Source organism: Rosa chinensis, chromosome 4 (genome assembly GCF_002994745.2).
Source record: "Rosa chinensis cultivar Old Blush chromosome 4, RchiOBHm-V2, whole genome shotgun sequence".
NCBI lineage: Eukaryota > Viridiplantae > Streptophyta > Magnoliopsida > Rosales > Rosaceae > Rosa > Rosa chinensis.
This window is the reverse complement of record NC_037091.1, coordinates 64,304,749-64,329,928: the sequence shown is the minus strand read 5'-3', so window position 1 is coordinate 64,329,928 and position 25,180 is coordinate 64,304,749. Positions and strand designations below refer to the sequence as shown.

The 25,180-nt window shown below is 40.4% G+C and overlaps 1 protein-coding gene and 1 pseudogene across 1 annotated transcript; both read left to right on the top strand.

The window, feature by feature from the left end:
• The first annotated feature begins 10,465 nt into the window (after positions 1-10,465).
• On the top strand, positions 10,466-11,766 carry LOC121052890 (putative zinc finger CCCH domain-containing protein 21). The gene is made up of 3 exons (XM_040518832.1): positions 10,466-11,075; positions 11,246-11,362; positions 11,440-11,766. Exons 1-3 carry the CDS (start codon positions 10,818-10,820, stop codon positions 11,764-11,766), a joined length of 702 nt encoding a protein of 233 aa, XP_040374766.1. The 5' UTR covers positions 10,466-10,817.
• Positions 11,767-12,122: 356 nt separating this feature from the next.
• On the top strand, positions 12,123-14,629 carry LOC112199919 (annotated as a pseudogene).
• Positions 14,630-25,180: the final 10,551 nt, after the last annotated feature.

Here is a 25,180-nt window from a genome sequence, read left to right as displayed (position 1 = left end):
CTTTCTTCTTTTTTAAAAGCAATGGATGTATGGATCCAACTATAATGCAATCTACCATTCTTTATGTTGTGTATTATATGAATAATAAGAGAAAACTAATCAACCAAAATGTTACACAAAAAATAAAGTAGTAAACTAATGACATAATTTATTTCATATCTAATCTACAAAAGAAACATGTGTGTATGTAACGGCTTATTCTGACTTTAGATGAATATATGTATATATATCGGCACCCGGCTTCGGGTTTGATTCAAAAAAAAGAAACATGTGTGTATGTATCATCTTAACAATACCATTCAAAGTGAGCTTAATTAGCTAGAAGGATTAAAACTTCCAGAGTTATAGTGATAAAAATAAAATAAAAATTATTAGATGAGAGCAGAGGCAGAGGCAGAGGAGGATAGTGGGAAGATAGGTCTAAGACAAAATGGATGAGTGTCACCTATTGAGAATTGCTTCTTCTTCTTTTTGTTTTTTTGTTTTTTTTTTTGGTGAAGAGCTTCTTCATTTTTTGAGTGAGAAAGAATCCATCAAAATCTTTTGGGAAGTGGTTGGATTGTTTTTGAGTTTTGATATGTATAAAAAACACTATAAAATCCTCCAAAATTCAGTATTTAATGAAATTCTTAAAAATCTGTATACTTTTGAATATCTGCAGATTTGAATGGATAATTTTAAATCTTAATTGAATACATCAAGATTTTAAAGGATTGTTTAAAATCTCAATTGAATACCCATAGACTTTCAAAATACAAAAAAATCTTGTAGACTCTTAAATGAATACACCCCCCTAGTTTGTTCTGACCTAGCTCTGCTAGGGTTTGTTCGAAGGTAGCCATTTTCGATAAAATTTCTCCATTATGGCCAGAAGCGGTGAACCTCCGACTTATTGGACTCGAAATCTGGGTTCAGCTTCGGAATCGGGGCGTAGACTCACTGCAGATGATTGGCCGGATGTCATGTGTGTGGTGAAGTACAAGGGTTGTCGTGGTCGCTCTCCTACCGTCGGTGGCATGGTGTTTCTTCTACATCCGATGGGAACGGTGCTTTCTGTCCTGTATCGGGAATTCGTCGCTTCTAGGGTGGTTTGGTCGATGTCAATTGTAGAATGGCGGTGCGTGACTGACAGTATTGGTGTTTGGGAGAGCGGTAATAGTGACCGTGGGGTGGCGCCGGACTGCTGGTGTTATGGTCGCACGGTTACCGCTACCGTCGTCCGTTCTGGGCTGATTTGGTGGGCCGGTTGGGCCTCCAAATGGGTTGTGGGTTCCTAAGTGGACAGTGGACTTCAAGGATGGTTGTCTGCTTGGGCTGTCTAGGGCCCAAAAGAAATTCAAGGTTTTTTATTATTATTTTTTTTTTTAAAAGAGGTTTTTTATTTTTTTGTCAAAAGAGGAAGTTGAGGGTGGATCTCCATCTTCTACTCCTCTAAATCTCTAATTGCTTAAATTTTATAGGCAAGAAAAAAAAAACTAGTTTCTCTCATGAACTATTTAATCAACTTCGTAGAACTAGGTTTTTTTTTTTTTTTTTTTTTTTTTTAAATAAAGGTGCGTGGACTCATAAAACTATAAAAGGTAGGTGCTTAATTATTCTTGTTTTAGGATAGGTTTTTTTTATTGTAATCTAGAAATCAGCTCTTTTTGAAGACCCCTAAGAATGTGTCGATTTTGTACTTCTTGGGAATCAAGATTGACCTTTTTGATTAAAAAAAAACTTGTGTCAAAAATTTATTTGTGTTTAAGGATATCTTTATTTGTGTTTAATCCAAACTCTAGGTTACTTGACCTAGTGGTAATAGGGTTCAATTAGAAGAATCTAGAGATTATCTTTCCTTGTATGATTCTATCTCTATGCATTGTAATCCTCTATATAAAGATGTCCCTATTATCAATGAGAATACACAGCGATTATCTCTCAATTTCTGATTTCCTAAAACACGTTATCAGCACGAAGCACTAACCCTGAAATCTAATATTCGTAGCCTTCAAACCCCAGAAACCTCCGCCACCCACCTTGAAGCTCTCACCTCCAGGAGCTTAGAACCGGCGGCGCTGTCCCCAGAACCGGCCGGAAAATATCCGAACCGGCCCCGGAAATACCGATATCCTCTCTGCCTGGTTCGAAGCTTTCCTCCCTGCCTACTGCTACCAAACTTCACCTGAAGCTGTAGCAGGACCCCAGATCATCGAAGCCGAAAAATCACCACCGGAACCAGCCTAGAACCACACGAACCGGCCGCCTGAACCTACTGAACCGCTGAACCACCGCCAGCATCATCAATCTGTGCTTCAATCAACCAAGTCCAACTCCGGTCAGCCCTAGGCCCAGAAGCCGAAGTCAAAGCCCAGCAGCCTGAAGCCCAGCAATGCGGCCCACTGACGTTAGCTGCCACGTAGCGTCCACGCAGGCACACAGTCAGCACACGTCAGCATCCAGTCAGCCCTGCCACGTCAGTTCCGATCTGCCACGTCAGCACCCCGGTCAACTGCCGGTCAACAATTTTCCGGCGACATTTTTCCGGCCAACTTTTCGGTCAAGTTTTCCGGCCATCTTTTTAAGGTAATTTTTTCTAAAAGTTCCCGTTTTTGAAGTTTTTTTTAATTTCTTCTTCTTTTCCTGGGGACTTCCAACGTCCCTTCTTCTACCCCCCTTTCTTCTTTATAGGGGAGACCAAAAGCCGAACTGTGGGGGTTCGTGCTCACTCCAAGCTTGGAGCTTGTAGAGTCCTCCAAACTTAGAGTTTGTTGAGAATAAAACGATCGACCACATACATCATTGTTTCGATCTAATCCAAAACCCCTCTTGGAATCGGATTTTCTTGGAAGCGACTACGCTCAGAAAAATCCCTAATTTCTTGGAAGCGAATACACTCAGAAATTATTATTGTTTTCGTGGTAGCCTTTTATGCTCCGAAACTAACCATAATCTTGTGTTGTTTTTCAGGATGAGTTACCTGAACAAGTTGAACTTTGTTCCACTAGAGACAATTGGCGCAGGATACCATAGGTGGGTCCGTGATGTGCGCCAACATCTTAAGGCTGATGGACTTCTGGGAGCCATCCGAGAGCCTGGTCAGAACGTGCTCTCCATTGAGCAAGCTACTGCTTTTGAAGCAAAACAAGCTAAAGCCATAATTCTCATGACAAGGCACATGAATGACGCGCTCCAAAATGAATACCTCAATGAGGAAGACTCAAGAAAGCTATGGGTAGAACTTGAGCAGCGATTTGGCAACGTTCGTGACTCCCTGCTTCCTGATTTAGAAGTGCGATGGCATAGCCTCCGCTTTTGTGATTTCAAGTCTGTGCTTGATTATAACTCGAAAGCTCTTCGTATCAAGTCTCTGATGGAGTTTTGTGGCCAAGCCATAACTGATATGATGTTGATCGAGAAGACTCTCTCTACCTTCCCCGTCTCTGCACTGATGATTTCAAAGAATTATCGGATTGATGTAAATGCAGGACGCATCACAAGGTTTCATGAGCTCATTGGCGCCATGAACGTAGCTGAAAAGCACGACAATATTCTTGTGAAGAACTATAATGCTAGACCGGTGGGAACTAAGCCTATTCCAGAGTCTAACTATAGTCGCGCCCCCAATGGAGGACGCAAGGAGCAAAACCCTAAGAGTAGGGACAATTCTGGACATTCTAGTCCATATGTTCGCCCTAAAGAGGAAGGAAATCGCCAAGAGAGGCGTGCACGGAATCGTGGAGGTCAACGTGTGAAGAGAGAAAGAGGCGGAGCCTCCGACCATGGTGGTAACGCCACCAAGAGCATAGGTCGTCCAAATTGCGCCCCAATGGCGCCTCGATCAAGGGAGCTTGACCATAATGATGTTTGTTTTCGATGTGGATCAACTGAACATTGGACCAAAGCATGTACAGCACCCCAGAATGTTGCAAACGCATACAAGACGTATCGTGAAGCAAGGGAAGCAAATTACATGGAACAAGAAGATCAAGATGGAGATCTCGATCTAAGGGTGGAAGACTACAAGGATCAAGACCCAGAAATTGGCGATTTTGATTAAGTCTTTTTATTTTCCAAGAGATGTAGGCCATTGCCATATTACTTTTGTAGTAGATGCCAATGATATTAGTCTTTCTTCAAAGTAGGCGTACTCAATGTAGAAGTGATGTCTAGAAAGGTTTTGAGATAAGTGGTACTTAAGCGAGCTTTGCTCCACCGACATCTCTCTACTCACCTGGTCACATTTACATTGGAATTACCGAAAGAAGTTAGACGACTACCATTGTTTTGCATTAACTAGTTTATTGGATTAGATTTTCTTTGGTTAAAAGAAACGATGATGTAATTCCGTTTGGCTTATTAATAAAAGTTGAGTTCTCTTCTTTATGACTCCTTTTTAATTACGAGCTTTTCTACGCTCTTAGGGCAAATTGCCCTATGAATAGCCAACGGATTCCATGCGAAAACGCATGTAGAGAACGGAGATGAGTTCCTTTGCTCAGGCCCAACCAAAAATCTCATTGGTTGCTTCTAAAGCCTCTCGCTCATTTTGCAAAGCCAGTTCCTTCGGGAACTTAGGACTGAAACCGTCCTACGCAAATGATATGAAAATACTCATTTTGTTCTTGCATCAAATCCATGGGGGATTCTATGGACTGATTCAACCACCCTGCGGACGTTTAAATATCTCATGATGTTGGTTGACACGCAAACACGCTGGTCACGTGTCGTGCCATTTTCCACTTGTAATGCTGCTTATGCTACACTCCTAGCACATATCATATGACAACGGGCTCACTCCCCAAATCATCATATTCAGTCAATTGGATTTGACTATGCTGGAGAGTTTACATCGAAGACTTTCGATGGTTATTGCATTGAGACTGATGTTGGACATCATATTCCCATGTACACACCCAATTGGTCTCGCGGAAACGACTACGATGATAGTCTGGACATTGGTCATGCGCACCACTCTCCTTATATCCTCTTGAGGTGATGCAATATCCCATGCAGCTATGCTAATTCGTCTACGACCTACCGCCACTCCATGTACCTCTGCGTTACAGCTAGTGACTGGGTACATGTATTTTGTACTTACGCACATTTGAGTGAGCCATTTATGTGCCCATTGCGCCGCCACAACGGACTATGATAGGTCCTTCCAGACGAATGGGCAACTACATTGGATTTGAGACTCCAACAATCGTCCGCCACTTAATGCCCTTGCAAGGCGATCTCCTTACCGCTAGATTTGCGGATGTCACTTTGATGAAACAGTCTTCCCGTCGTTCGGGGGAGATAAGAACACATATGTTCAACAGGAACGACAGGAATTGTCGTGGTCTGTCCCCACTATGTCTCATCTTGATCCCTATTAAAGTGACGAGATCACATAAATATGCTGCAAACATGCCTGCAAGGAAGGACGTCCCTACGAGAGGACGTAGCGCCGCCCTACATGGAGGTAGGCATGGCGCCAATGCCAAAGAGAGTGGCACTCTGGCGTTAGAGGCCATGGCCCCAGCTATGATTCATGGGAGGCCCGTGGGTTCGAAGGATACATTGGCACAAACCAATCCTTGAATCACCGACACTCAAAATCAGTCTCATGAGAATCTTCCAGGTTATGGTTATCATTGGGGGACGCCTCAACGTCAGAACCTATTCTTGAGAATATAGAGCTCTATGAAAATTACACTAGTGTACATGAGACGTGGGATAGAAACTCCATCATAATTGATGATGTAGTTGCGCATTTTGTTGCGCATGAGTTTGTTGAGTCAGATGATATCGAACCACGCTCCGTTGATGAATGAATGCCAACGTAGAGAGATTTGGCCTAAATGGAAAGATGCGATCCAAGTTAAGATGGATTCTCTAACGAAGAGGAAGGTTTTCTGAGCCAGTAATGCCAACACCTCCTAACATAAAACCTATTGACTAATGGGTCTTCGTTTGAAAGCATGATGAGAAAAAGAGATGGCAATCTCGCCTTATGGCTCAAGGCTTCTCACAAAACGCCCTAGAATCGACTAGGATGAGACATATTCTCTCGTAATGGATGTCATTGCACTCCACTATCTTGTCAGTTTGGTAGTTTCCGAATAACTGAACATGCAGCTTACAAATGTGGTCACTACGTATCTCTATAGGGATCTAGATACGGAATATACATGAAGGTTCATGGTGAACTTCATTTACCCAAGTCAAGTGGCTCTAAACCACGGAGCGCGTTTACAAAGAGGTTGAAACGCTCACTAAAATGACTACTTGATTGGGAGGGGATATGCCCACGCGTTTCCATAACAAGTTTCGGATTCCATCGCGGTTCATGTTGGATATGATCTTCATTAGAAGCCCTTAAAGAGTTAAGGAAAACCGCTGAACACTTGAAATCTGATTTTGAGATGAAGGATTTTGGGAGAACACGATTATGTCTCGGTTTAGAACTTGAGCATCGTGTCGATAGATGCTTAGGCATTTTGACAAGGTCAAGCCTTCAAGCACCCCCATGATCGTCCATAGTCTTGATCCTGAAAAGGATCCTCTTCGTCGAAAGGATGATGACGAAGATGTGCTAGAGGCAGAAGTGCCTTAGTACAATAGGCGCATTATTGTACTTATCCCAATGCACAAGACCGGAGATCTCATATGTTGTGAACTTGTTAGCTAGATATAGCTCTGCGCCAACGCGACCCCATTGGATTGGTGTAAAAGATATCTTTCGATATTTGAGATGTAGGATTGATATGGGCTTGTTCTATCCCTACAAAGAGATGATGGATTCGGACCTATCACACACCAGGTACGCCGCCAACACTGGCCTGCGTCCACTATCCCCATCCCAAAACGACATGTGTTTTGGAAGGTTTTGCTGATGTTGGGTATCTCTCTGCCCCACACAAAGGTCATTCCCAATACGGTTAAGTGTTCACCATGGGAAAAGACCGTGACAGCTTGGAGGTCTACAGAATAGACCCTAGTCGCTATATCGTCGAACAATGCAGAGATCATTGCTCTTCACAAAGTGGTTCGTGAATGTATATGGATTGGATCCATAATCACGCATGTTCGAACAATTGTGGTTTGAAGTCTACCACAAGATGAGCCTACAAGCATTTAGGATAATGCTGCGTGTTTTGAACAAATGAGGCTAGGCTACATCAAAAGCGACAACACCAAGCATAATCAGCAACAACAGACTCTCCTCGAGATCAAAGTGAACTAGGTTCAATCTGAGGACAGTGAGGCAGACTTGTTTACTAAGTCATTGCCTAAATCCACGTTCGAGAAACATGTGGCAAGAATTAGCTTGTGGAAATTATCTGAACTCCCATGATCGTTGCCATCAGGGGGAGGCACAGACATCAGGGGGAGATGTCTACATGTTCACCTCGAAACGTGAAGGGTGTGTTGTGCTCTTTTTCCCCTTCGACCGAGGTTATTTTTGTCCCACTGGGTTTTTGTTACTCGGCAAGGTTTTTAACGAGGCAACGAGAGAAGCACCGCGTTTGGACAACACAAGGGGGAGTGTTTAAGGATATCTCTATTTGTGTTTAATCCAAACTCTAGGTTACTTGACCTAGTGGTAATAGGGTTCAATTAGAAGAATCTAGAGATTATCTTTCCTTGTATGATTCTATCTCTATGCATTATAATTCTCTATATAAAGAGGCCCCTATTATCAATGAGAATACACAGCGATTATCTCTCAATTTCTGATTTCCTAAAACAATTTGTTATTTCTCTCTAAACATAATAACTATATATGGAAATATATCTTTCTTTTTTTTGGAAAGAATCAATGCAAGACTTTGTTTTTTATTTTAGCCTTCCCTCGTTTGCCGAGGAAAGAGTCGAAAATCCTAGTTATACATGAGTTCTAACTTGTGTCGAGGGAAAGTTCTTATCAAATATAACTTTTTTATCTCGATTCATGGATGAATAGAGGATATTCCTCTATTTCGTAAGGTTCAGTGACGAAGGTACTCCTCATTTTTGTATCGTTATTCTGTTCTTTAATATATTATGTTTCTCGTCAAAAAAAGAAAAGAAAAAAGAAACTCCTCATTATATAAGGCCACAGTGAGAGGTGAGTCTATCACACGTGTACGAGTCTTGTCATGCAAGGTAAGTTTTGCCTGTTGATATTCTCTCTCATGGATGGAGAAATGTCAAATATGACTAAAATACTAGAAGACTTAAAGTGCTAAATGAATTTATTTAAACTTTCATGCTATGAAATCTTAGTCCTAATAGCTCAAGATTGTGATATTTTAGAATGTGAAAGATAGGGTTAATCGACCCCCTTAATATCCAACTCGAGTTGTTATTAAATTTGATTTTAGAAAAAGTTTACTCCTCGTGATGGTTATGACAACTCATTTGAGATGGATTTTTTGATTGCATTTTGACAAGTTCTCACTTAAAATGTACCCAGTAACGTTTATATGTATGGAGGAGTTTTTTAATTGAATATTTAAATTGTGTGTCTGGTTGCTTTAGGTTCGTGGAGAATTGCCTTTTCAGAAGTGTAACGGTTCATTTCAAAATGCAATGAATGTTGTACAAGAACAACCTTCATCTGTTGAGGAACCTATTGGAGAGCCTCAGAAACCTATGCTTCTATAGTATGTACTAAACCTATTCGCCAAGATTATGTCTTTCAAATATCATATTTTTTGTATTTCACCCTGCTTGATTATTTTTCAAAGTTACGCATTGCTAAAGAACAACATGCACCATCTGCAGCTCCGATCCTCAGCATGCAGTTAACAAGAGTGCACCACCAGCTTCAGATTGGAATGATTGTCCAATGCAGTTGAAAGGCCTGTAGCAGAGACAGCAGATGAAGTTTATGCCCCAGAACACGTCTTAGCTTCCTTCAATTGTTACCATTGAGTTGTGAGATTCAGCCTTTATGAGTTATTTGAGTTACCGCTCTATTATTTTGCAATGGTGTCAAAAGCTAGCTCATGTACTTTGTTGTTACATATTTTTGACATATCTGGTCGGCGCAATACGAATTTTAATAATTTTTCTTTAAATAAGACCTTTGAGAGCAATATTTAATAATATGTCAATTGTAATATGTATAAATTTGAGAGAGAGGGGGAACCACACAGCATTGCGCGGGTCAACTACCTAATTTCCTTCTAAAATTGTAACAAATAGAAAAAATAATTTTGTTCTAAAATAAGTACTAGAATTAATAAAAATTGGAGGGGGAGTGTAGCCCGCATAGATGACGATTTGATCAATGCCATCGATTATCTGGAGCTCTATTAGGCCGGGTTTCATATTGAAACTTTCAATATTCGGAGGTTAGATGACATGAAGAACACGATCAATCCTACCATGAGATCGAGCGCAAGTTTTTATTTCGGGTAAATGCTAGGAAGCTTCCTAGATATATATATATATATATATATATATATATATATATATATATATCTAGATAAAATTTTCAGCCAATTTGATGATTGTTAAGACATCCAAAACTGCAATTTACCATTATAAACACTAACGGTTCCGGTTTGACAGATTCGGTCCGTTCGTGTAAATTGCAGTTTTGGATGCCTTAACGATCACCAATTTGGCTAAAAATTTGCAGAAGTGATCTATACATTAGGACATAAAAACTGAACGGTTAAGATATGAAAATATGATCTAAAAGTTGGTCTAATGCCTATTCCTATAAAAGACCAAAAAAAGGAATCCCTTAGTGGAAACCCTATATATATATATATATATATATATATTTATGTCTTTTGCTTGTATTAATGTGAGCTAGGTAATTAACAAGTTAGCATTTGCATCACCTTCCAACACAATTAACAATAATGAATATTAACCAATTCAATAAAAGATCAGTACGTACGTACTACTGCATATATGTGATGATACAGAGCATGCACTTGGTTAGGTAGAGTTTTCAACGCCGCTCAAAATTAGTGTACCATTGCCCCATCAGGCATTTGGTGGGAAGAGAGCTTATCCACTATATTATTATTATTATGAACTAAATTAATCTGATTATACCCTCCCACGTACCGCTATTGTGGAAAAACCAATCCTTTTTTTGAACAGACGTGGAAAAACTCAAAAACCTATCTCAGTGACAGCAATCACAGAATATATAGTTTTTTGTCGCTTAATCGAAGCATTCTGGAGTCTGGACTACCGATTGATCTGCTTCATCACCCACGTGCCAATTCAATCACCCCTTAAATGGGTATCGACTAGAGGAAAACGACAGACCATGATGACGATCGAGAGTACGTGAGGCCATGAAGGGAATATATACGAAGTGGCACTCCCTATTGGTTGCCGGGTTTCCGACCCCCCCATTATTACTTCCAACCTCCTGGCCTATATAACAGTGCTCACCAACTTTTATCCCAAAAGGCCAAAAGTATGAGCCAACTTTTATCTCCTTCAACTTTATGAAGCCTAAACCCTAAACCACTTCATCAACGTTGTTTATATATTCCCTCCCCATACCCACATTTCCAACACCCACACCATATCTCTCTGCTATTCCATGTCTTACATTTCGATCGAAACTCACCGGCGAAAAACCATTTGATCAACATCGTTTATTCACCTCTCTATATCCAAGTCTCCAACACCCACACCAAATCTCTCTGCTAGTCCATCTCTTTAACTTTGATCAAAACGCACGGGCGAAAAATCACTCCATCAACTTTCTTTATTCACTTCCCCATACCCACGTTTCCAACACTCGCACCAAATCCCTCGGCTAGTTCATCTCTTACACTTCGATCAAAACTCACCGGCGAAAAACCACGTACTCTTGAAATTCTATATTAACCATGAAAGAGACCAACGTGGTTCCGGCGAAAAGTACGGAGACCAACGTGATTCGGACGAACAGCATGGAGACCAACGTCGTTCCGGGCATCAGCACAGAGACCAACGTCATTCCAGCGACTACAGAGACCAACATCTTCAGGTCCATCAACAACATCGGTTTCTCATTTCACAACACCCAACCTTCCCGCTCCCTTCAGTCCATCAACAGCGTTTCGCGATCGTCGTTGTCAGTAATGGCCAACCTGGCTGTATCTCAGGTAAATTTTATCTCCACTAGTTTTGGAAATATTTGTCGTCGTACTTCATTTCAGTGTGCCCGCGTGATATCTTTCGTTTAAATTTTGGTTGCTTTTCTTTACAAAGCTAGGTTCAGCAAAGTTATCCTATCACAAAAAGCTCATATGTTCTCACTTTGTTTGCTTTTCAGCTTGAGCCAGCGGAAGAAAAGCAAGGAACGACCGAAGAAAATCCTGAGGAACAAGGCAATCCACCTGCCTATCGCTGGTGGGCTGATCGCGATTATCTCGGAAACAAATACACTCAGGTAAATTCAAGTTTTGTTTAAAATTCGGTCGGTTTTTTTTTTTTTTTTGAGAATTACTAACCAGGCTTACCTAACAGATTGGTAACGGGGACTCATACTCGAGAGTACCGAGGGTGCTGGAGCTGAGTTACCCAGAGGCAGTATCACGCTATGCCCTTGCTCCCGAATTCGTCCCTTCTTCTTCAACTGCCTGTGACCAGCACCAGCACCAGCATCAACCTCCAAAGCGTCCTTCACCACTCTACAAGACGGTATTATGTCGGTACAAAAGTTCTTGCTCGAAGGGAGACGGGTGTAACTTTGCCCATACTCTTCACGAGATTCGTAGGACACTCGTGTATGACAGAGATTGCAAGTTCGGAAGCCGTTGTCCGTATGGCCGTAATTGCTTTTACCGTCATTAGAGATTTCGGGAGACTTTTCTTTATTTTTGACCAAGCTTTTCTTTATTTTTACCGATGTGAATTTTATTTACTTTTACCGCGGAACGCATGTATTACAAAAAAAGTCTTGAATAACTGTATGTGCATTTTTGACCAAGCTTTTCTTTATTTTTACCGATGTGAATTATCTTTACTTTTACCGCCGAACGCATGTATTACATTAAAGTCTTGAATAACTGTATGAGCATGTTTTTAAATAAATACGTACTTGAATCTTGGGTTTTAAAGATGTTGATGGATAATGTAACCAAAAAAAAAGATGTTGATGAATAAATAAATTTAAAATTTCTGTGTGTGGATCGTTTGAAGCAGTTTTGTTTGTTATGCTTTGTACCGGGAATCTCGTTGGCTTTATGGTTTGTCTCCTAGACTTATTGACGTTGGTGAATGCTGGTGGACATTAAATAATTTGTCAAGATGCTGATCGAATTAGACTTCTTTCTTTGTTGGGGTCTAAACCACATCAAGGCACAGACATCTCCCTCAGATCTAATCCTACCCACCCACATTGACCTGCTCGATCTCTCAGATCTTCATAGCTTCGATTCGATCCCAGCGGGGCGAGATTGGAGAGCTTGATCGGACTGGTCAACCAAATCCAGCGAGCCTGCACCGCTCTCGGCAATCACGGCGGCGAGGTCATGTCTCTCTGGGTAGCTTTCCCTTCCATTGCCGTCATCGGAGGCCAGGTTTTCCACTCCCACCTTCTTATATCAACTTGTTGTGTTCAACAGAGTTCGGGAAAGTCTTCGGTTTTGGAAAGCGTTGTGGGGAGAGATTTCAGCCTAATTCATCTGTTTACACTTTAATGTTGTGGACAGGGCTGAGCGTTTGTTTTGTGAAATGTTGGAAGATGGGGTTCGGCGTAATTTCGGTTTACACTTAAATGATAGATGGCCATTCCAAGAAAGGAAATGTAGGTGAGGCCATGAATTATATGAGTAAAAATGCAGGATGGAGGGGTTAGGGACTTAGGGTTAGTCTTGATGCGGCTGCATATGGAGTGGTGATCTCAGACCTCTGTAATAATGGTCAGTTTGATAATGCGATGCGGGTTGTTACAGATTCGGCCATGAGTGGTTTTTTCTCCAGATAAGATGTTGTTGACGACCATTATGTATGCATGTTTCAAAGCTGGCAATTTGAAAGCAGATTTGGGTGTCTACAGATTTTTAGCGAAGGGTTTTGAACCTGATGCTGTGGTGCTTTCAGCTTTGATGGACGGCTTGTGCAAGCATGGGCATTTGGAGGAGGCAAGAGGCTACTTTTGGCTAATGAAATTTCATGTACTGTGCTCATTGATGGGATGTGTAAGGAAGCAAACTTTAGTGGAGTTGAGACGATCTTCAGTGAGATGTCGGAGACGGGGTTTATTCCAGACAAATATGTATACACTTCTTGGATTGCTGGGCTATGCAGACAGGGTAATCTGGTCGAGGCTTTTAGACTCAAGAATAAAATGGTTAAAGAGGGCATCAGCCCGGATTTGTTTACTTATAGCTCACTTATTTTTGGTTTAGCAAGTAAGGGACTCATGGTTGAAGCACAACAGGTTTTCGATGATATGTTGAAAAGAGGAATTACTCCTGACCGTCATGTCTTTGGTATTCTGATAAGAGGGTATTATGATGAGGGTAATGATGTTGCCATTTTAGGTTTGCATGATGAAATGAGAAAGAGAGGGCTTGTAATCACAGGAGGTAAAGGAGATGGAGAGCATTGATTAATTTGTGATAGCATGTAAGGCTCCACAAGACCCAAGGACCTTGCAGGGTGTTCCATAAAGAAACTTGATGTAGCGCAGGCACAACCTGCACTGCTATCCATTAGAAAGTCGTCTCCAAGAGGGGAAGCTGGCTCAGAGTTCCTGCAATTATGGAATTATTGGAATGTTCCATCTGCTGTCCTCGCATTGGTGTGGAGCAAGATCCTCCAGTTATATGTGCCTCATTCTGTGACAGGGCCTTCAAGGCTTGTGCCGAGGCATACTACTTGACGGATGCAATAACACAGGTATGCGGGTGATCAAGTTGGCAATTTCCTTTAAAAACTTTATAAGAGTAGGAGATCATGGAAGGAGCTCGCCCCAGGCTGGAGGGGAAGGGACTCTTGATTCAATTATTGTCGACTATTTGAATCCATATCCTGTATAATGAGATATAATTAAAAAAATAGGTGATTAACTTGTCTCATTCCAGATGCATAAGAAAACTCCCTTTGTCTGATTATATATTTTCGGTCAGGTTCTAGCACGGTTGTGGTAGGCATCTGATTGGATCCATAATGACCCAGAGTTATGCCATGCTGAGGGGTTTGCTGTTAAAGATTATACATCTGAGAACATGGAAGAAACACCTTGCTATGGTGTTTAAACCCAGTGTGATTTGAGTGCAGATTCATGGAAGGGTCTCATAGTCTAAGGTGCCACAGAAACTTGAGAGCTTGAGGCTGTTGGAGAAATTCCAGTAGAGAGTGAGGAAATGCCAATCAGCTCCATGAACAAGCTGTTTTACCATTATCTACTAAGAAACTTGAAGCCGAGATGGAGCAGAAATATTCTAATCTCAATTTACAAGAGCTGTATCCATATTGCATTAGCTCTTTTCTCATGGCAGTGAATCATGTATCAGTGGAGTATCAATTACCGAGTTTCTGTTTTGATTATTTTGGAGATCGCAATAGAAGGTTTTCTTATTGGCATTATTCTGACTTTCCCAGTCATATTTCTGTTTGCCACTATATTTGTGAACATGGGCAATATTATATGCCTGTTGTAAAACAGAAAAATTTTTGAGAGAGAGAAAGAGAGTTTGGACACAGAGAATAGAATGTGTGTATTATTCATCTCACCATAAGGAGCCTTATATAGGACTACTGACTACATGGTGTACACGAAAGGGTAATGCTTAATTACAATCCAATCACTCCTACAATTACAACCTATCAATCACCAATCTATAGGGATAGGCACCTATTACTCAACATCTATTTACATGATTATCCACAAATATTTACAACACTCCCCCTTGGATATTCCATGTCAATAGTGTTGCATAGGCTGAGCGCTTCTAAGTTGCCTCGTCAAAAACCTTGCCAAGTAATAAAAACCCTGTGGAAAAAAAAAACAATCTTGGTCGAAGGAGAAAAAGAGCACAACGCGCTTGAGTGTGGAGTAGCAGTATCACAGCTTTAGAGCTAGGTGAAGTCTTCTTATCAACACCATAAGTAGGTAGTATGTCTACGAGAGGGATGCATTAGAGTTGCTACACCAAAACCTTGCCCGGTAAATCCAGTGGGAGAAACCCGTGGTCGAAGGGAAAAGATGAGCAAATGCATGTATATGTCGAATCAATCAGGATGTAGTATAAGTAGGGTGACCATGCTAAAGATGTGCCTCGTTAAAACCTTGCCAGGTAACAAAACCCAGTGGGACAAAATAACCCTGGACGAAGGACAAAAAGAGTACACGATGGTCAAGTGGGTATGCTTCAAGATACTCCCCCTGATTTCGACTCCCCCTGAAAATTACATGTTAGGTAATTCAGATAGTTTACGTAGACCAATACCTTGAACATGCTTCTGGAATGCAGACTTTGGTAGTGACTTGGTAAAGAGGTCTGCACAATTGTCTTCAAATCAAATATGCTTAACTTCAATCTTCTGATGCTCCTGTTGTTGCTAATTGAAGGAGAACTTCGATACAATATGTTTGGTGTTGTCTCCTTTGATGAAACTCATCTTTATCTGCTCTATGTAAGCAGCATTATCCTCGTAAATAATGGTTGGTTCATCAGTGGTGGAATGCAGTCCACATGTGCTTTGAACATGCTTTGTAACGACTTTTAGCCATGTACATTCACATACTGCTTCGTGAAGAGCTAGTATCTCAGCATGATTCTAAGAGGTAGAAACAACTGTCTATTTCGTAGACTTCCAAGAAATTGCAGTATTCCCAATGGTAAAGACATAACTAATCTGGGAACATGCCTTGTGCGGGTCTGATAGATAGTCTATATCAGCATATCCAACAAGGCGAGCATCATTCTGAGGATCAAGGGGGTTTGATCCATTCCTTGATGCATAGGGATAGAATAAGCCCATATCCGTCGTACCTCTAAGGTAGCGAAAAATGTCTTTTATGCCATTTCAGTGGCAGCGTGTTGGCGCAGAACTATATCTAGCTAACAAGTTCACATCAAATGAGATGTCCTGTCTAGGGCATTAAGCCAAGTACAATAATGCGCCTATTGCACTTAGATATGGGACTTCTGGCACCAATATCTCTTCGTTATCATCTGCAGGACGATACGGTTTTCTCTAGACTTCAGACGACCATGGGTGTGCTTGCTTTTATCCTCATTAAAGCATCTTAACATCTTCTAGATGTAATTTGGTTGATAGACCAAATTTGTCATCTGCACTGTGCTCGAGCTCCAGGTCGAGACAATAATTTGTTCTCCCAAGGCCTTTCATCTCAAATTCCAACTTCAGGTGCTTTTTGGTTTCCTTGATCTCTTTAGGAGTATCGATCAAATTCATGTCATTGACATAGACCACCACAATACCAAACTAGGAACTTGTTTCCTTAATAAACACGCATGGGCATAGTTTATTATTCACATATCCCATCCCGATCAAATATTCACTTAGACGGTTATACCACCTCCGTCTAGATTGTTTCAATCCATAAAGTGAACGCCTCAAAACTAATGAAGAGCGTGTTCCGTGGTCTAGAACTATTTGCATTGGGTATCATAAGTCCTTCAGGAACTTTCATGTATATCTCTGTATCGTGATCCCCATAGAGATAAGTTACGACCACATTCATAAGCTGCATATTCAGTTTTTCGGAAACTACCAAACTGATAAGGTAGCAGAACGTTATGACGTCCATTACGGGAGAATACGCCTCCTCGTAATCAATCACAGGGCGTTGAGAAAATTCTTGCGCCATTAGACGAGCCTTGTGTATCACAATCTCGTTTTTCTCATTACGCTTCCTTACAAATACCCATTTAAATTCTACGGGTTTAACATGGGGAGGTGTAGGAACAACAGGTCCAAACACCTTTCTCTTTATCAAGGAATCTAATTCGACCTGGATTGCTTCTTTCCATTTTGGCCAGTCGTCTCTACGTTAATATTGATCAACAAAGCAGGGTTCGAGGTCATCGCTTATTATAATTTCGGTGGCCACCGCAAATACTAATATATCATCGATGATAATCTCAATCCGATTCCAAATCTCACTAAATTTATCGAGATTTCTCTATTCTCGGGAGTGGGTTCAAATGTTGGAGCGTCCCCCAACATCGTCTCTTCTAGGACAGACCCATAATCCGGATTTATCTCATGAGATGAATCAGTTTGAGATTGCGATGTCTAGTGGATTCGTTGGTGCCAGTTTTACCCTCTTCCGGGGATAAAAATCCTTCGAACCTAGTGGTCTACCTCGCTTCTGGGCAGGGACATGTGACTGGTTAGCCGCCATGGTCGTACCTCGTCCATCTGGGGCGACGTGTCCTACATGGACATCTATCCTTGCATGCACATTTGCAGCAGGTATATGTGATCTCGTCACTTTAGCTAGATCAGAGAAAGCGTCTGACATATTGTATTCTATACTCTATAGATCTAGAATTGTCCGCACTTCAGTATTTTCGTGCGGTTTGGGGATCATGATGAAACATAGTGGGGACATTTCATGTTAGTTCACGCCGTTCATCAGGAATGGTGACGTTCTTATCTCCCCCTAACGGCGGGAAGACTGTCTCATCAAAGTGACAATTCGCAAATCTAGCGGTAAAGAGATCGCCTGTCAAGGGCTCTAAAGAGCACATAATGGATGGGATTCATAATCGACATGTATGCCCATCCTTTGTTGAGGACCCAATTTTGTACGTTGTGACGGCACAATTGGCATGAGGACTGCATACCTAAATGCGCGTAAGTGCGAAACATCAGGTTCGTACCCAGTCACCAACTGTAACGCGGAGTAAGGTTGGGTAGCAGTGGGCCTCAACGGGACCAACATAGCTGCATGCAAGATTGCATAGCCCCACACAAAAACTAGGAGCTTGGTGCGCATTACCAAGATTTTATTTGCGAGACCATCTTGGGTGTGAACATAGGGAACTATATGTTCAGCATCAATCCCAAGGGATATGCAATAATCATCGAAAGACTTCGATGTAAACTCTCCGGTATTATCAAGTCTTATGGATTTTATGGGATAATCCGAGTGGTGAGCCCTCAATTTCATGATTTGGGCGAGAGTTTAGCAAAAGCAGTATTTTATAGTGTAACATGTGATCACTTTGTCAATACATCAACCAAAACCATTAATATTTAACTGGTCCACATGGTGGTTGGATATGTCCACAAATTTCCCTTGCATTCTGTGCAGAAAAATGGTGGTGTATGTACTAGTCTTTGCATATGATGGTCTAGTATGGCATAGCGTGTCATTATATACAAGACCCTTATTCAGAAGGGGGTGCACCTACGATGAATTGAGGATACGGTGCAACATACTTTGACCTGGGTGGACCAAACGGTCATGCCATAGCAAGCAGTTGCTTGAATTAGTTAGCTTCTAGCTAACAGATTTCAATTTCTCCAATGTACGCTTCTGGCCACACACTCGGAGGTTATGCAAAGATATTCCACGCATTTTTCTCAGTGGTTTCAGCGTGATAACCGTTGGTTCGAATATCCTTAATACTTAATAACGTTCTTCTGGAACGTGGAGATTATAAGGCCTCATTAATTGTAGGTTCAGTACCATTGGACAACATATAGTGGGTTTTGCCATAACCCTCTATCAGGTTGGATTGGCCTGATACGGTTGTCACAGAGGTATGAATAGACAATAAGTTTGAAAAATATCTCCGATCTGGGAGTATGGTGTGCATAATAGCACTTTTAACCAGACAACAAATTTCCCCACAGAATATGCCTATTCATTTATTTAATTCAATGGATCACATGTATGAATTGAATTAAATATATTCGAACATAACCACATTTCTATAATCCAAAATAATTGAAAACATAAATCACAAAAATCTGAAGATGTTTCATTCATTAAGATGAAATAGATATGACACAAGGGATCAATTATATCCATGTCTTCGAGTTCTAATCCTCGGTATTTGGTATGTTCAATAACTGCCTGAAAATCCATGATCTCTAGTGTGGAATCAATAGAAAATGACCCTTTAATAAAGTTGGTATTTCGAGTTCCGCGACCGGCGTAATACTCATCTACTGCTTCGGCTATCGCACAACAGGTGCGGGACCAACAGTCAATTCCTCCACATCGATAACAAAGATCATGCTAATTCTGGTGGCGACGGGCCGGACCAGTGTTCCTTTCAACTCAGGCTTGTTGAGTTAGGGCATCACGGTTCCCACAACGCGGGCCTTGGCCACGTGGAGCTGGATTACATGCACCTTGGCCTTTAGGACTTGGCCACGTGGCTGATGGTCATATGGGTTATTTTGTTCTGCCAATCATGTCTTGCTTCAAGCAAGAAAATGGTCATCTGATGGTGAAAGTGCTCTTCCAGAGCAACCCAAAAAGTCTGTGTATCCTCTTAATCGGGTACTTAACTTGGAGTGCTCTCTCCATATGTTTCTTTATGAACATTATGGCACTCGCCTCAAAAGCCTCATTGACGACATTGTCAATATCGATTGTTGATCTCATCTTCTTTGCAGTCAGATGAATTTTCACATCTTGAGTTCACTTTAGATAGTTTCTTCTGGAGATCCAAAGCAACAAAGTCAAACATGTTGAGATTTGACATTTCTTACAGGAAAGGAACAAATAATATTAGTGCTTTGGGTAATATCATCCATAAGCAAGTAATGAGAACTTCAGGTTCTATAACATGGTATGAAAAATCGGATTAGACATGTAAAATCTACTGGTTTTATCATGTGTGGTGAATTTATGAAGGAAACTTCAAGTTTCTTAAATGACATTATCGAAACTACAAGTTCGATTTATGCATGAACTACTGGTTCATCAGATACCTGCATTTTCTACACATATATTCTAATGCGAAAATTTGGCAAGTAACAAAATGATATTGAATAGAGCAAATTGTAATAATATCTCACAAATTGGCTAAATGGAAATCACAAATCAATTGAGATATTAATTGCATGCTAGTAATATAACAGATTAATTATCACACAATTATGCGAATAAATGCTTATGGCAATTAATTACACATATTAAATATGGTGAATCTATTTACAATATCAAATCATTTTTCCTTTTATTTGATTCTGATGGACCAAATGAGTGGGCTTGATAGTGAAGCCTATCGGGCTTAGTCTGCGGGCTCGTGACCTAGGCTTTCATGCGCTAGTCAAAGAGTATGTGAGGCCTGCTGGGCTGCTAGGTCCTGCAGAGGGAGAGTGGGCCTGCTGGGCTCAGGCTAATCTGCCAAGGAATGAAAAGTTATTACTCAACCCTTTCAGTAACTCCAATTGAATACGACCAGGTAAGGAAAGATGAGGTTTAGGTGGAGCGAGGCTCGCTTAAGTACACGGCCTCATCTGAACCTTTCCTAGACATCGCATCCAACTGGATGAGCCTAGTTTGAGAAGATTCATAACTTTTGTCATGGTAACATGTAGTGAGCTTCTATTCTGGCCTTGTAACTTGGGCCTGAGCTTCTGACTCGAATTTGTTGTTATGACTTTGGGCTTGATTTGAGCTTCTGACTCAGCCTCTATTAATATTCACAATTATAACATAACCAAATTCAATATATGTTATTAAATCGTAACATAAATATATTAATGCAGCGGTTATATACCTAAGGAAATGGGTTCAAATCCCATTAATGCTTCTGGCATTACGTACAGGTAATAAATTTGGCAAATGCTTCTAGCATAATGTTTATGTAATAATCACGTAATAATTTAGCCAATAATGCTTCTAGCATAAGGAATTATAATGGCATAATTCAAATTAGTGTAACCAAAAATTAAGCCCATAATTCTTCTATCATAATTCACGTAATAATTCAGAATTGTCTCAATGTGATAATGAAGTGATTGTGGTAATGAGCATAAATTACTATGGTAATTGCTTTGGATAAAATCAATCAAAATCAAATCACAGGTTGAATCAATTGATCAATCACCAATTATATGGAGTTGAATCTGCTTATGGCAGTATTAATATTAAATGGTGTTGATAAATTCCAGCTAGCCATAGTGGCATAGTGGACATTGTGCTAGGCTAATGCATGATGTGGCTGGGTTCGAATCCCAAGAGCAGCAGAATCCCTTTTCTTTTTGCTTGTTTTTTAATTGGTATGCACTAGATGGTACTACTGGACCAAATGCTTCAAATCCAAGAATCCTAACCTTTTTTTTTTCTTTTCCAACCAAACAAACCAAAGCCAAATAAACCAAGACACATAAACAAATATATATAAATATGTATATACCAAATATTAGGGTTCATGCATCATGGTGATTGTTCATATTCAATCATTAGGCTCAATAAACATGAATATGAAATTAGATTTTGGAAAACATTACTTGATGAAGAACGGATGAATCTTCAGCTTATGTGTGCAGAACTGAGAAGGTTGTCTTCTCAGCCAATCCAAGAACTATTCGCCTCTTCTGGTAGGAAATCCCGAATCTCAAAGCTACTCGATCCAAATCTTAGAGCTAGTCGTGAACACGGAGCAGATTCTCTTCTGAACAGCAGCCACTTCAAATGGTGTACAGGTCTCAAAAAGACTCCAATATGGCTGAAATTTGGAGGTCAGAGAGAAGAGGTAGAGACGAACAACTTTTATGAAGGAAAGATTTTGATCTGAGGTTCCGATCAAGAGGTTTCGGGGCGTGCAAACAGGCTGCAGCAGGGGTTTTTTTTTTTTTTTCTGGCTAGAGTTTGGGTTAGAGCTTCGTGCTGATAACGTGTTGTAAAACAGAAAAATTTTTGAGAGAGAGAAAGAGAGTTTGGACACAGAGAATAGAATGTGTGTATTATTCATCTCACCATAAGGAGCCTTATATAGGACTACATGGTGTACACGAAAGGGTAATGCTTAATTATAATCCAATCACTCCTACAATTACAACCTATCAATCACCAATCTATAGGGATAGACACCTATTACTCAGCATCTATTTACATGATTATCCACAAATATTTACAACAATGCCGACTATTTGTCTCAGACTCTCAGTTAAACAAAGTATGCTATATTGATCAATATCTCAACTGGGAGTATAAGAAAAAAAAAACTCAACTGGGAGCAAAACTAACTTTACAGCTCTTATCTTGTATATTGTCTTTGTTTAGAGAAACTGTCGACATCATATAATATGCTAATTTATCCATCTTTTGTGCTGAAAAGAAAGAACAGAATCATGATAAAAACAAAAACAAAAGCAAAAGAAAATAGAGGTCTTCATTGTTTACTTGAAAGTTCATGCATGAAGAGTTTTATTGAAGAGAAAATGTAACTATCTAAATTCCAAAGCGCTACGAACTAAAAAGAAAAGAAACCCAAGAATGATGGAGGCTTGAAATGTGCACCTTCTTGCAGCAGCCAAATCCTTTAAGGAAGTCCATCAGAGTAGAAAAATTTGTCGAGTTTGAGCAGAATCATTCTTGATCCCAAAGTTCCGAAACTGAAATTATGGATTTCCAACATGCTTTAACAGAAACTTGGGCTTCCAATGAACCATAGAATCTGAATTGATTGAGATTTTGGGTATTGATGGTGGCCTTTAGTGCACGATGGCATTGCGATAAATATAATTCCCCGATCGAGTTCATCAACACAAATATCGATCTTTCTCAAGTTGGGGATATTATTCACAGTCACCCTTGTACATTTTGAATATGGTGGTGGCGGTGAACCAAATGTAAGAGATTCGAGATTCATAGCTTCGTGAACAATAATAAACTTAAGCCCATGACAGTACTTGACTTCCAAGCACTTGAGACTCGAACTTTTAACGTAACACATAGGGTCATGGTTCTCAAAAGAACATGCAGTTAATGACAAGTACTCGATGGAAGAGGACTCCCATAGTACAGGGAAGAAACTAAAGCCATGGAACGTCACAGCTGTGAAGGACATGGTTTTCAAAGAGGGGAGTAGGGGGTGGTCATGTTCAATGTCTACCTCAGCTCGAATGTCCGGAACTCTCATACACTCCAGATTTAGACTAGTTAAAGATTTGGCATTAATTACAAGGCTGTCATCCCTTTCCCTAACATCACTTGAATAGGAAAAGCAAGCCCACTGGCCTGCAAATTGAAATATAAACTTACAACATTGCTTAATTCAGTAGCAATAATGATATCTGCCTGGGGCATGAAGCTTAAACAACCAAAACCAATATACCTCAAATTGTTCAGAGAAACAAGGCAACTCCAATCCTCAACCGGGCAGGTCACACGAAGGCAAAATGGCATACATGAAAGTGGACAATAAACAAAGTCACAACTCACAACATAACACTTGGACTCTGATTACGTTGAAATTAAGTCAACAATGTGTTGAAAGTAAAAGTTGGACATAACTTTGTTGGATATAACCAATCTCATAATAGAAGTAGCAAAGACAACTTTACCAGTCACTATAGACAAAATGAAGATGCAAAGCACATTAGCTCAAAACTCAAGCACTTTGAACCAATGGTTCAACGACTTAGTAATCAAGAGCGTCTCAGATCATAAAGTGTCTTTGAAGTACATCTCAGTTGGTGATGAGGCTATTCCTGGACCCTCGGCGCAGTATGTTTATCCACTGATGAAGTCCGTACAAAAGATGTATAGAGAGAATAATTTAGGCAGAATGAATGATTGTATTGAATTGTATGGCATATATACAGAGCACCTACGCACCTACTTGTACAGTTAAGGTTCTCCAACAATTCAGGAGACCTATAAGGAATGACAACTAATACAATTACAATTGAATGTAAATATATACAAAACATCTTAACAGATCAATCCTATTATATACCACGATACCCTATCAATCAAATTAAATGTGAAGATATACTTTCCAACACTCCCCCTCAAGTATGTAAATATATACAAAACATCTTAACAGATCAATCCTATTATATACCACGATACCCTATCAATCAAATTAAATGTGAAGATATACTTTCCAACACTCCCCCTCAAGTTGGAGAGTGGATATCAAGAACTCCCAACTTGCTCATGAGTGATTTAAACTTCTCTTTCCCCAAAGCTTTAGTGAACACATCCGCCAATTGCTGTGAAGAAATCACATGTCAAGTGACAACTTCACCTTGTAAAATTTTATCCCAAATAAAATGGCAATCCATTTCAATATGCCGTGTTCTTTCATGAAATACAGGATTCGCAGCAATATGTAATGCTGCTTGATTATCACAGTGTAAAGTAGCAGGACTTGAAATGGGTATATGCAAATCAGTCAACAAATATCATAACCAAGTAAGCTCACAACATGTACCTGCCATTGCTCTGTATTCAGCTTCTGCACTTGATAATGAAACAGTCTTTTGCCTTTTAGTCCTCCACGAAATTAAAGAGCTTCCCAAGAACACACAATAACCAGTGGTGGAGCGACGGGTAAGAGGGCAACCTGCCCAATCTGAGTCACAAAATGCCCTAAAGTTTAAAGAATCATTAGCATGAAGAAGTAAACCTTGACCAGGACATGATTTTAAATAACGGACAACTCGAAGGGCAGCAGTCATGTGATGTTGACGTGGTTCATGCATAAACCGACTGAGGATGTGTACTGAGTATGTGATATCAGGTCTAGTGATGGTCAAGTAAATCAATCGACCAACTAGGCGCCGATATGCTGCAGGATCTTTGAGTAGTTCTCCATTGTTTGAAAGCTTGGATTCTTCCATAGGAAACTCAACCGGCTTAGCACCCAAGTAGCCACTATCTTTGATAATTTCCAAGGCATATTTACGTTGAGATATATAAATCCCTTTCTTGGAACGAGCTATTTCAATACCAAGAAAAAATTTCAGATCACCAAGGTCCTTGATACGGAAACGAGTATGAAGGAACTGCTTCAGGGCATTAATGGACTCCATATTGTTTCCTGTGATTAGAATATCGTCCACATAGATCAACAAAACAGTGAGAGATGTACCATGTTTGCGGACAAATAAAGAATAGTCGGCTTTGGACTGAGAGAAACCAGCAGCAAGAATGGCCTCTGTGAACTTAGAAAACCATTGGCGAGAGGCCTGTTTCAGTCCGTACAATGACTTGTGGAGGCGACACACAAGGTTCTCCCCCTGTCGCCGAAGACCAGGAGGAGGAGACATGTAAATTTCTTCCAACAAATCACCATTTAAGAAAGCA

Bases quoted from the DNA above. Each gene is read 5' to 3' on its own strand.
- LOC121052890 (XM_040518832.1), top strand. From the start codon at position 10,818: ATGAAAGAGACCAACGTGGTTCCGGCGAAAAGTACGGAGACCAACGTG. The intron at 11,076-11,245 runs GTAAATTTTATC...TTTGCTTTTCAG, and splicing joins CCAACCTGGCTGTATCTCAG to CTTGAGCCAGCGGAAGAAAA. The intron at 11,363-11,439 runs GTAAATTCAAGT...CTTACCTAACAG, and splicing joins TCGGAAACAAATACACTCAG to ATTGGTAACGGGGACTCATA.